Source organism: Triticum urartu, chromosome 4A (genome assembly GCF_056163025.1).
Source record: "Triticum urartu cultivar PI428250 chromosome 4A, HENAU_Tu73, whole genome shotgun sequence".
Classification (NCBI taxonomy): Eukaryota; Viridiplantae; Streptophyta; class Magnoliopsida; order Poales; family Poaceae; genus Triticum; species Triticum urartu.
In genome coordinates, this window is record NC_141876.1 from 503,318,687 (window position 1) to 503,330,735 (window position 12,049).

The 12,049-nt window shown below is 44.0% G+C and overlaps 2 protein-coding genes across 2 annotated transcripts; one reads left to right on the top strand and one right to left on the bottom strand.

Annotated features, from left to right (window-relative positions):
• Positions 1-296: 296 nt before the first annotated feature.
• Positions 297-5,953, top strand: LOC125552363 (65-kDa microtubule-associated protein 7). Its single transcript, XM_048715878.2, has 12 exons — positions 297-878; positions 2,041-2,244; positions 3,023-3,283; positions 3,541-3,756; positions 3,842-3,997; positions 4,078-4,237; positions 4,334-4,485; positions 4,597-4,684; positions 4,853-4,926; positions 5,006-5,080; positions 5,164-5,514; positions 5,613-5,953. Exons 1-11 carry the CDS (start codon positions 480-482, stop codon positions 5,512-5,514), a joined length of 2,136 nt encoding a protein of 711 aa, XP_048571835.1. The 5' UTR covers positions 297-479; the 3' UTR covers positions 5,613-5,953.
• Positions 5,954-8,273: 2,320 nt separating this feature from the next.
• LOC125552364 (hikeshi-like protein) lies at positions 8,274-11,819 on the bottom strand. The gene is made up of 2 exons (XM_048715879.2): positions 11,051-11,819; positions 8,274-8,549 (listed from the first exon to the last, which is right to left on the bottom strand). The coding sequence occupies exon 1, from the start codon at positions 11,605-11,607 to the stop codon at positions 11,065-11,067; it is 543 nt and encodes a 180-aa protein (XP_048571836.1). The 5' UTR covers positions 11,608-11,819; the 3' UTR covers positions 8,274-8,549; positions 11,051-11,064.
• Between the last annotated feature and the right edge of the window lie 230 nt (positions 11,820-12,049).

Below are 12,049 nucleotides of genomic sequence, written 5' to 3' on the forward strand. Positions count from 1 at the left end.
GGAGTATATCTTTTGAATAACCCAGCTACACATCTTGACACTTTACAACGCACATCTGATCATACCAATCGTTGCTAGCACCATATTCCAAGCGTGCACCCACTGCTTCACGTGAAAACCCGTACGTTACAGTAAATAAAAGCAGAACACACATGAAAAATACATACAGCAGTAAAAAGAACCTGGATACATACGACGCCAAAAGCTCAGATTTTGTCGCCGCATTTCACCGACAAAACCCTCTCGGAAACGAACAGAGAGAAGAGTTCAAAACTGCTGATCAGACCGGATCGAGAAAACAGCTGTAGTTTTTCTGTCCGTTGCATCAGTTCCCAGTTCGCTCGCAACTCCTCGCATCGCATGCACGCGCGCCCCTGCGCTTCTCGCGTTTCACGGGCAACTCCCCTCCGCCCCGTCGTCGTCTTCTTCTCCAACCTCTCGCCCGCCTTATCACCACCTCGCTCTCTTTTCCCTTTTGTATGCGCTCTCACCAACTGCACTGGACTCGACTGAGATCCATATATAGCCCGGCAACCACCGCTGCCCCTCTCCTACAGCCGAGGGGTGCCGTGCCGTGCCGCGAGGAGAGAGAGGAAGGGAGGAAGGGTTGGTGGTTGCGGATACCGGGAGGCCGCCGGGCATTGGGCTTGGAATTCTCGGTCCTTTCGCCAGGACAGCAGGACCAAGGAGGCGAGAGGAGAGGACGACGGGTACAGCGAGAGGGCGCTGCCGGGGTGTCCCCTTCTCCTGCAGCTACTCCCTCCTTCTGGAGAGAGGAGATGGGCGAGACGGCCATGGGCGGGTACGGGCTGGACAAGCCGCCGCGCTGCAGCATCAGCTTCGACACGCCGTGCGGCGCCCTGCTGCGCGAGCTCGAGGTGCGTCCCTCCCCCACAAACCAAATGCGGTCTCTGTCTGCGGCATCCGTTGCTCGATTTACTGCTTGTTCTCTGCTTTTTCATGCGGATTTGGGAGATTTGGAAGAAGCCGGTTTCTTGATTTACTCGCTCGTCCCAATCATGTTGCCAGTTTTGTGATAGTTATAAGGAGCAGTGAAATTTTGTACTGGTATGTTGCTGGTTGCAGATTTTGAGCCGTCTGGATTTGATTGATGCATTTAATTTGCCCGCGTTTTTTCAAAGATAAAGACGAGGACGATGTTTCCCCAGGATTGTTCATAAAAAGTCCAATTGTTTTTCTGTTTTCTTCAGTCGCAAGCTTCTGGTATTCTCTCCCATAAAAGGTTGCGATTTTTAAAAGATATGTAGTGAGATTTTCAGAACAGCAGTGGGAATCTGTTGCTTCCGTTTATAGTTTCCTTTCAGCTTTAGGTGGAACTTTTCATTTACCGTCGGGTTTTCTGAATCTTGAGAGGTGAGGGAGACAGAGAGATCTACTTTTCCTTCCCACTTGAACTGTTTGAGGTGAAAGGGGCTTAAAAATAGCACTGCTTGAGTCCCAATGATTGAAGCCACTGTCTGCTGTAGCACCAGAAAGCAGAATAATTTTATGCTTGCTGCCTGCTGGTATAAATCTTATGTTATCTATCACTCGATATTCCTACAAGCATAACAGCAATAAGCATGCTTAGGTTGAAAATCGTAAATGGGGAGATTTTTTTTTACAACTATTATGGACTTCCTATGCAACCCTCTGATGTTAAAAGAAAAGTAAAATAATGCTGTGTTCCCAATTTATTAGGAGGCAGTATACGAAAAAAGGAAATCGAATAGGCCTGGAAGGTTAAAGGTCAAGCAATCAGGTTGCTTGTTCAACATCCAACAGAAGTCCTGCCAGAGTGCCAGTAGGGTCTTTTGGTTGCTTGTGGTGTTCTGTTCCATTCACTAAAACGTGGGGTGTAACACCAGAAATTTTTTTGTTTATTTTGATTTTAATGATGTGGACGTTATTTGATTATCATAGATGCTATTAGGTACTGGCAGACACTTAATTTCTTATAAATATTACACACTCAGATTCTATTTTTGCATTGTTTCTGTTCCTCATGTTTGATTACCTGACACATGGCTTCTTTTTTAGCAAATATGGACGGAGATCGGGGAGCAGGAACAAGATAAAGATCGGATGTTCCAAGAACTCGAGGCGGAGTGTATGCGTGTGTATCGTCGGAAGGTCGACAGTGCTAATGCTGATAGAAGCCAGCTCCGCCAGTCAGTGATGGCCAAAGAAGCAGAGCTTAAAGCTTTAGTGGCTTCGATAGGTGAAAATACTACACAATTTAAGGTATATGCATATCCTGTTGTAATCTCTAATTTTTTCTCTTGCGCAAGGCCTCTAACCAATGGACCTTCTTGAATATGAACTCGTTTGTCATGTTATTCTAAGTGCTGATTTGTTTACAAAGACTTAGATATTGGTAGTTCATTGTGTACAAGAAGTGATGAAATCATTGTTGATGTCATGCTGCACCTTGTGCAGAATATATCGTATTCCGGCAGTTGGCTGTCATTTTTAAGCTATTGATGATAAGATGTGACATTAACAACTAAGTCAGCATGTTGGTTTCTGGCCATATGATGGATGGAGATGGGCAATATTAGAAGAAAAGGAAAGGCAGTATAGAGATTGGTTATATTCTGTAATTCTGTACAAGGGTTAACCATCTATTTAGTCAAAGACCTAATGAGTTCGATGATTTCTTATTATTCAAGGCTACTTGGATTACTCATCTAGAATCACCATTTCCATGCAAGTCGACCTATGCAACACATGACGTGTTTGCCTAGTGATAGTACAATGTGCTTTCATGTAAATTCCTTCCGGTCACACTGGCAACTACCTACACAAAGTGATTGCTCTTGAAATGTTTAAGATACATTACTGAAGTGCTCCAAACAACGATGAAATACTATGATCTTGTGTATCATAAATATTATCTGTTTGTAATCATCAAGATTCATGTTTAGTGCTGCTGGAACTAAAACTCTTGCAGCTGACATCTTGTACAAGATGAAGAAATTGGTATAAGCCGCTGTTTAGTAATATGAATTCTCATTTTCAGGTGAATGAAAAGCATGCATCGTTGAAAGAACAACTTGCTGCAGTGACGCCTCTCTTGGATGATCTCAGGGCCATGAAAGAAGAAAGAATCAAACAGTTCTCAAATGTGCAATCGCAAATCGAGACGATAAATGCACAAATTTCTGATCACAATTGTCAGCATGATGATGGTTCGTCCAAACGTCTGACCAATGATCATGACTTGTCAACCAGAAGACTTGCTGATCTTCAAATGCAGCTACGCAATTTACAAAAAGAAAAGGTAATAATGACCTTGACTAAAATACTACTTATTTGTATATGCCGCTTCAATCCAGTCATCAGAATCAGATAGGTTTGACCGTTTGCGTAGAACCATCATAACCGATGTACGCTTCTCTACTGCTTCAACTAGAAACATTTGTTGCCAACACACTAATAGCAATAAGAATTATACAGTTGAAATGATAACTCATGCTATTTTTGTTAAATTCTTTTCTTGGCTGTGTTATATTAAATATTTTTTCCCTTTTTGTTCAGTCTGATCGCCTTCAGAAAGTATTTGTATATGTGGATGAAGTCCACTGCCTATGCGCTGTGCTTGGGATGGATTTTGCAAAGACAGTTAAGGATGTGCATCCAAGTTTGCATGGAACCAACTCAGATAATTCGACGAATATCAGTGATAGCACCCTTGAAGGTCTTACTCAGACTATCCTGAAGCTCAAAGCAGAAAAGAGGACCAGAGTCTCGAAGGTGATTCCTCTTAGTGAAACTATGGCAGCGATTAGTTTTTGTCTCATCGCCTCTCTGACTACTTGTATTGTGTTGATGTGTTCAGTTGCAAGAAATTGTGGGGAAACTCCACAAGTTATGGAATCTGATGGAGTCAACAGAACAAGAGAGGAGACATTTCAGTGAAGTAGCCGCTGTTCTTGGATCTTCCGAGGAAGAGATCACTTCTCCCAGTGTCCTGTCATTAGAGACAATTCAGGAGGTTTGCCAACTTTCTATCAAGTTATTCACTTTTTTGTAACCTGCAATTCAAACTTATAGTTTTATGCTTTGGTTCTTCAGACAGAAGAGGAAGTCGAAAGGCTAACTAAGCAAAAAGCGAGTAGAATGAAGGAGCTTGTTCTTAAGAGAAGGGTAGAGCTAGAAAATATCTGCAGAAATGCACATATGGAGCCTGATACAAGCACAGCACCAGAGAAGATCGTTGCTCTAATCGATTCTGGTATTTATCCCACTGATCCCTTTTCTCTTGCGCATACGGTCTGTAAAATGCCCCTGCTGAATATCTTGAACGATCCTAGAACCTTCTCACTTGCAGGTCTAGTGGATCCTTGCGAACTTCTCTCCAACATCGAAGCGCAAATTGCAAAAGCAAATGAGGAATCTTATACGAGGAAAGATATCATGGAGAGAGTAGACAAATGGCTATCGGCCTGTGATGAAGAGACTTGGCTTGAGGAATACAATCAGGTATGCTTTTATTCAATATATTCAGATACAAGTTTGGCTGACATCATACAGCGCAGCTCTGGTATGATTTAGTTAACGTCCTCCTTAATGTTTGCGTATGTCCTACTGCAGGATGATAACAGGTACAGTGCCGGCAGGGGTGCCCATTTGAATCTCAAGCGTGCAGAGAAAGCGAGGGTCCTCGTTCAAAAGATTCCAAGTGAGTCTCCCTTTCTTCAGTTGAATTACACTGTAGTGATTTCCATATAATGTTTTTGAAGCAACTGAGCTCCATGATTCATAAGCACAATCTACCTCCTAGTTTTTTCAAAAAGATCCACGTCGCATTTGATATGTTATATGATCGGAAGCTACATCTATTCTGCAGCTATGATTGACAACTTGATAGACAAGACATTTGCCTGGGAGGATGAAAGCAATACACCATTTCTATATGACGGGGTAAGTCACTGAGCTAGCTCACCATGATTATCAGAAATCAAGCACACTAAATCTGACGCATTTGAATTTGCATCTGAAGGTTCGTCTGGTCGCCATTTTGGAAGAGCAGAAACTCAGAAGAGTACAGAAGGAGGAAGATAAGAAACGATACCGGGTATAAATTTCACGGCCTGTACTCTCTCTTGTAGTATAGAATTACAACAAAAGTCATCATTCTTGTTCATACTCTTACCACAGGACCAGAAGAAGCTGCAGAATCTATTGCTTAAAGAGAAGGAGCTGATCTTTGGGTCCAAGTCTGTTCCAAGGAAAACAAGCAGTTTTAACAGGAGGACGAGCGGGCATCATCCAAATGGAAACGGGGCTGGTTTCATGACACCGATGCCCCGCCGGGTGTCGGCGGGCAGTGCCACTCCTGAGCTTTTGACACCGCGCTCGTACTCTGGCCGGTACAACAATTACTTCAAGGAGAACAGGAGGATGACGGCGGCGCCACTCAACTTCTCTACGGCTTCCAAGGATGACAGCATGTCATCCTTCGCCTCCATTAGCGGCTCCGAGCCTGGTTCTCCATTGGTTTTGCACTGAGTATGATATCGCCCAACATTTTTGTTACAAGTGATTTCCAGGATCTGTTGCATGAACTTGTGCTGATCTTGGTCTGTAAACATGACATTTCTGATCAGGGAAGAAGACTTTCTTGGCGGGGAGGGTTGCGGTGAAGGCTACCGTCAAGATTGGGCAATTGTGTGCTAGCCATTGACCATGCTAATGTGTGACCAAGATTGGGACAGGATTTAGATAGGGTTGCTTGTAGATACATGACCTAGCACTTTTGTGGTGGTGTTTTAATTCCAGCTGCGAGTTTGATCGGTGTGTGGTTAGGGAACATGAGAAAGGTGTCAATGTATTTGTTTTGTGCTAATTGTTTTCTCTTTATAGTATTTCTAGTTGTGTATCATTGTTTTGGATGTGAAAGAAGAGATGGTCCATTTTTTCCCATATATCACATAAAGGTGTTGTATCCTGTATTCAGCCTACATTACAGGTTGAACCTGATGTATTCCACTTTATCTTTTGGAGCATGTATTATTGCCTCTAGGAATTAAACATCATCATTCAGACAGGCGCTTGCAGTGGCACGTCCAGCTGCTGAAAATATGATGTTGCAACATATGAAAACATGAATGCTATTCATGAAATTGTCTGGCCAACTGGCAAATGGTATGTAAACCTAAGGAACAAGGGGGACTGGGAGTACTCAATCTCCAAACATAGAACATTGCTCTGATTCTGAAGCAGCTACACAAGTTTTACTCACATGCTGATATACCGTGGGTTAACCTAGTCTGGCAAGCACATTATTATAATGATATTGCACCACAATCATGTAACAACAAGGGATCATTCTGGTGGAGAGACTGTATGAAGCTACTCTATTTGACATTTATAACAAGCTCACCACATGCATTGCCAGAAATGGTGATACCATTCTACTCTGGAAAGACAAATGGAGTGGCCAACCTATAATGGATAGATCCCCTGAGCTACACTCATTTGCAGATGATGATAACATCTCAATGCACAAGGCAAAAATATCAGACAATTACTATTCCATGTTCCAGCTACCTCGATCAAATGTTGCACATCAACAGCTCATACAAGTCAGCAACTCATTGGAACAAATCAGGAACAATCAGGACATGGACATATGTAAGTTCATATGGGGTGATTATGGATATAGCACCAAAAAAGTATACAAGGCAGTAATGAGCCCATCAAACCCCACCCCTCCACCATTTACCTGGATATGGAAATCATGCTGCCTACCAAGACACAAATTTTTCTGCTGGCTCATGCTTCATGACAGGGTCAATACCTGTGATCTATTAACCAGAAAAAACATGCAACTGGATTACACTCAGTGCTCACTATGCGAGGATTATACTCCCTCCGTCCCAAAATAAGTGGCTAGACTTTGTACTAAAACTGTTTGGATTACGTTCTGTTGGCCCTGTCAACCGCGGGCAGTCCAATTTATTGGCGACCGATTTCGCCGCCCGCATCTAGCCAAAACATTGGCGTGAAACTGAACTAGCAAAGCTAGGAAGGGCTGGACGCACCAATTATTTGGTGGCCATCCAAACGCCCTGGACGCACCAATTATTTAGTGGCCATCCAAACGCCCGCGCCGGACAGGTCAACGCCAACTTTTTGGCAGGGTGTCTCAAGGTACCGATCCAAACAGCCTCTAAGTCTAATCACTTATTTTGGGGAGCAATTTGATAAAATGACACATTTTTTCTCGTACTTTGACTCAATAGCACACCTTTCTTTTTATTGGATTAAATAACACACCTTTGATTCATGGATAGATAAAATGGCACAAACTAACTTTTTAGCTCAATTTTTAGGTCTGGGCCCGCACGTAATATTTTGTAGGACGATTTTGCCCTTCGGTCGGTTTGACCTGTTTACTGGTTTGATTGAATCTGGCCGCCTTCGATCTGTTTCATCGAAACAGAGACAGACCACGCAGCGAGACACAATAGCGCCGCCGCCTCGCTCTCTAGCAACCCTATTTTGGGGCGGAGGGAGTAATATGGAGGACCGTACACACTTATTCTTTGCTCATTCAGTCAAAGCTTCTGGTGGAGCATTGGGATTGAATGGAACACAGATGAAAATATTCACAATATGATCACTGATGCTAAACACAAGATACAACCTTGCATTTTTCATGGAGATATTAATTACTGGGTGCTGGAGCATATGGCGTCAAAGAAATGAAAAAATCTTCAAAGGAATTCAATGTTCAATAAACCACTGCAAGGAAGAATTCATTGACACCTTCCACTCTACAATGATGAGGGCTAAGCCCACCATCAAAGAAGGAATGAGATCATGGATAGATAGTGTATAAGTAGACTCATGTAATAATTACTAACACTCACTGACCCTGTGCAACCCCTCTATTGCACTTGTAACTGGACACTTTGGTTATACTTTAATGAAAATGACATGCAGTAGGGATTTTCCCTACTGTTTTCTGGTCAAAAAAACAATTTATGTTTCTCACCGAGTACTTATAAAATTCCAGAACGGATTTCATATGTTTCCAGCAGCTAGATATGTCGCTGCCAGTGCCTGTCTGAATGCCGGCTTAAAACAACTTACACACGTCTGATTTTACAGGTCTACAGAAAAAGGAAAGCTGAAGGAAGAATGTATCAGCGAGTCAAAAGTTTCTCACGAGTCACAACAAGATTCACCAGAAGATCTGCCGGTTTCGAGAAACCTGTCTTCATCCAAAATCTTCGAGGAAGTGGTAACTCGAACAAAATGACTGAAAATTTAGAACAAAATGCTCAGGATTAACCAAAGGAATTTTGTACAGTTTGCTAACAAGATCTGTTGTTTGTTGCATTACACCAGCTAATCTACTATGGCTGTTTTTGTTGACGCTTCTCTCACTACAACTGTCAAATAGACAGAGGCTGGATTGGCAACCTTGATTTGGTCTACTCCCTACAAGGCATGCTAATTTGTGTACAAACAAACACATAGGAGGATCGAGATCCTCCTGCCCATCACATATGCATGCAGAGCAACTGCAATATAACCTGCAAAATAACAGCCAAACAAAGTAAATAAACTGGTATGGTCCAGTGTACCAAATAAAGAAATAGACACACAAAATAATAGGTTTGGCACAAATCTGTTGAACAGAAATTTTAGTAAGCTTGTGAAAGTCTCATAGTTTAGCCTGTTTTTTAGTTCACATCTTCCTATCCAGACAAGAAATTAGATGGACAAAACAAAAGCACACTTTTCTGTCTTCCTTTTCTGAAGCTAAGGTGCAAAGACACTTTCAGTTTGCAGAAGGTGCATAATGTAGGCTTGCACTGAGATTGGAAAAGTAGTAACACTTGATCACACTCAAATAACCGTATGTCACAAGCACACAGAACAAACCAGTTCACGATTCCAACTAAAAAAATTCAGGCGTGCTTTTGTTTCAAATATGTACTGAACCCATAACATCCAGTTGAATACATAAGACTCAGGGTAGGCAGAACATATCCTCATATATGATCATGCCAAGATTTTGAGATGGTCTCTCCTGTAAGGAGACAAAGAAGATGAACAGGTTACCGCACTGATTGACATTTATATACCCCAGATGTCTACCCTACCCAACAATGGTACCAAGTCCAGAGAAAACTCCAACATTCAGCAAGTCTCATTTATGTATAGGGACACGGAGGACAGATATTTAACAATCTAACATGTAATTCTGCACAACATTCCCACCCTGCAGCTACAGCTCACAGCGGCCAGTCAGGACAATATCCTGGTGTGGACAGCGTCTGGAGTGTACTCGGTGGCTTCTGCCTACCGTTCAGTTCAGACGCTCTACCCTTCTTTTTCTCCACGGAAGTTTTGGAGGGGGCAGGCTGAACCAATATGCCGTTTCTTCGCCTGGCTGATGGCCCACATAAGTTTTCAGGACAACCTTGTTGTCCACGGACGACCCAATGACTCCATTTGTTGTGGGTTTTCAGGACAACCTTGTTATCCGCGGATGACCCAATGACTCCATTTGTCGTGAGTTTTCAGGACAACCTTGTTATCCACTGATGACCCAATGACTCCATTTGTTGTGGGTAGTATGGTTTGGACAAAATAATATGCCATACTTGAACATGGATGCCAAAAATAAATTCCTTTGTAACCAACTACCAGCTGGTAATTAAGTAAATTTACAATCAAACAATTTTTTGGCAGCATATTTTGCACAAGTTCAATTTGATTGGTACTGTATATTGTATGTTGGAACCATCGGACATTTATTTTTATCAAGAAGAATTGAATATCATATTTTAAAGATAGGTTTTTCACTTCCGGATGGCCCAATTACTCCACTTGTAGTGGGTAGTACGTCAAAGGTTTGGAAAAAATTATGCCCATACTTCAACATGGATGGCAAAAGTAAATTCCTTTGTGCCCAACTACCAGCTGGTAATTAATTAAATTTAGAATCAAATAATTTTTTTGGCAGCATATTTTGCACAAGTTCAATTTGATTGGTACTATATAATTTATGTTGGAACAATCAGACATTTATATTTACTGAGAAGAACTGAACATTAGATTTTAAAGATGGGTTTTTCACTTTCTTATCAAGGTGCCGTAGTTACGCTTGCGTGTCTATCCGTGGTTCTCAGTTAGTATAAGTCCTTAACTCAAGATTGCTCTACGGATATGTTTCTTGAATGGTTTAGTTCAGGATATGGAGGGGTCATGGTGGTTGCCAGGCTAGGCGGATGGAGTTTGATTGTATCAAAGCAAACTCTCTGCATGGGCCACCTGTGAGTGTTGCTCTTGAAGGGCAACGACACCACGTATGTGCTGATGCGTGATCCTAGACATCTCCCAGTTAGCAGTATGCTGCATCTGCCAGTTAGTGGTATGTTGCCAGTGACATCAACCCTTGGAAGGGGACAAGGGGTAATACACACAAGGCACTAATCAAATTTGGGCTAGGGCGTTATATTTGCAGGAGTAAAGATGAGTAACGAAGAATCTAATACGTCCTCAAAACATACACTTCATGCTGACATCCAATTCGAATTAGGTTCAGTTGTAATACTAAATCAAGATTTAAAGCAATTGGTAGTTCCAAATTGTTTACACGTCAGTACGCACAAACATTCAATCTCCAATCTCTCTCCCACAAGACGTGCTTCTTAAAACAACATTTTTCCATAAAGGGATATATTTAACATCAAGCTTCTATCAGCACACATCTCACCGGGGCATATTCATATTATGCTGCAATCAACGTCATGAACTCGCACAAACAATGCAAATTAACACCAGATCTCATAGCTGACGAACTAAGAGGCCCAAGAACACTACACTTTTTAGGACATCTCCCCCTCAGCCCCTCTTGTAGATCACGATCTTAAACTACCAGGGAGGTGGTGTTGCCCTTGTAACTCCTACTCCGCACTAATTGGTACAGGAGTACTGCAATGAGACTAAGCATTCCTGTACCAATTCGCACCCAAGGAACCTAAGAATGGAGTAACCAATACACTGAGAGTAGGAGAAGGAATACCTAAAGCTTTGGTTTCAGAAGTCAAAGCTTTTCAGATAGGTGGGATCCTTCTTGGCCCTCTCCTGGAACTTGCGGAACCAGCGGTCCAGGATATCCGTGGGCACCACCAGCTTGCCGCCGTCGGCGGCGCAGAAGGACTGCATGAAATTGAAGAGGTTCTCGCCGACGCGGAGCGCGACGCGCTCGGCGCGCTGCTCGTCGGGGGGCGAGGGCAGCGCGGCGGCGTCCTCCACGGCGACGCCCAGCTTGGCGGGCCCGGCGGGGGGCTCCGGCTCGTCCCCGGCCTCCGGGAGCTGGAGGGCGGCGGAGGGGCGCGCGGGGCCGAGCGCGCCGAGGAAGGCGAAGGGGCGGTTGGCGGCCGCCTGGTAGTAGACGGCGACGGCCTTGCCCGGGGGCAGCGCGGCCGCGGCGGGCGGGAGCAGGAAGACGACGGCGGAGCGGGGCGCGGAGGGGAGGGACAGCGTGGAGAGGTCGAGGAGCCAGGAGGCCGGCGCGACCTGCGCGAAGGCGGTGGCGTCCAGCGGGAAGGTGTGGTCCGGGAACACGACGCCGAACATGGCGGGCGGGCGGCGGGGTTTGGGCTGGTGAGATTGACGCCGCTAGGGCTGTGGCATGGGGGGCGCCTCCGTCCGGCGAGGCTCGATCGGGGTATAGATCGGAGGCTGGAGGCCTGAAATGGAAGGAGGTGATGGCGATGTTCGACTCTGTTATGGAAAGGGGAGGAGGGTTCTAGAAGGCCGTAGAGCGTGCTCGTCAGCTCGTCCGAGCCGGATTTTGCTCTTTTTTTTTTCTCTCGGAGTCATCATGGAGCCAAGGGAAGGACCATACGCCGAACGTGCCACCTCCGTGGATCTTTCTGACGGTTTTGATAGGTTGCATCATTTTAGGGTCATTGTGAGGTGGACATGAATGAGTAAAATACTGCCAAAATTCATGTTTTGTGCATAGTTTGATAGGATGTATATAGACTGACTGCAGAGTGACATGTTGTTGGGCTGG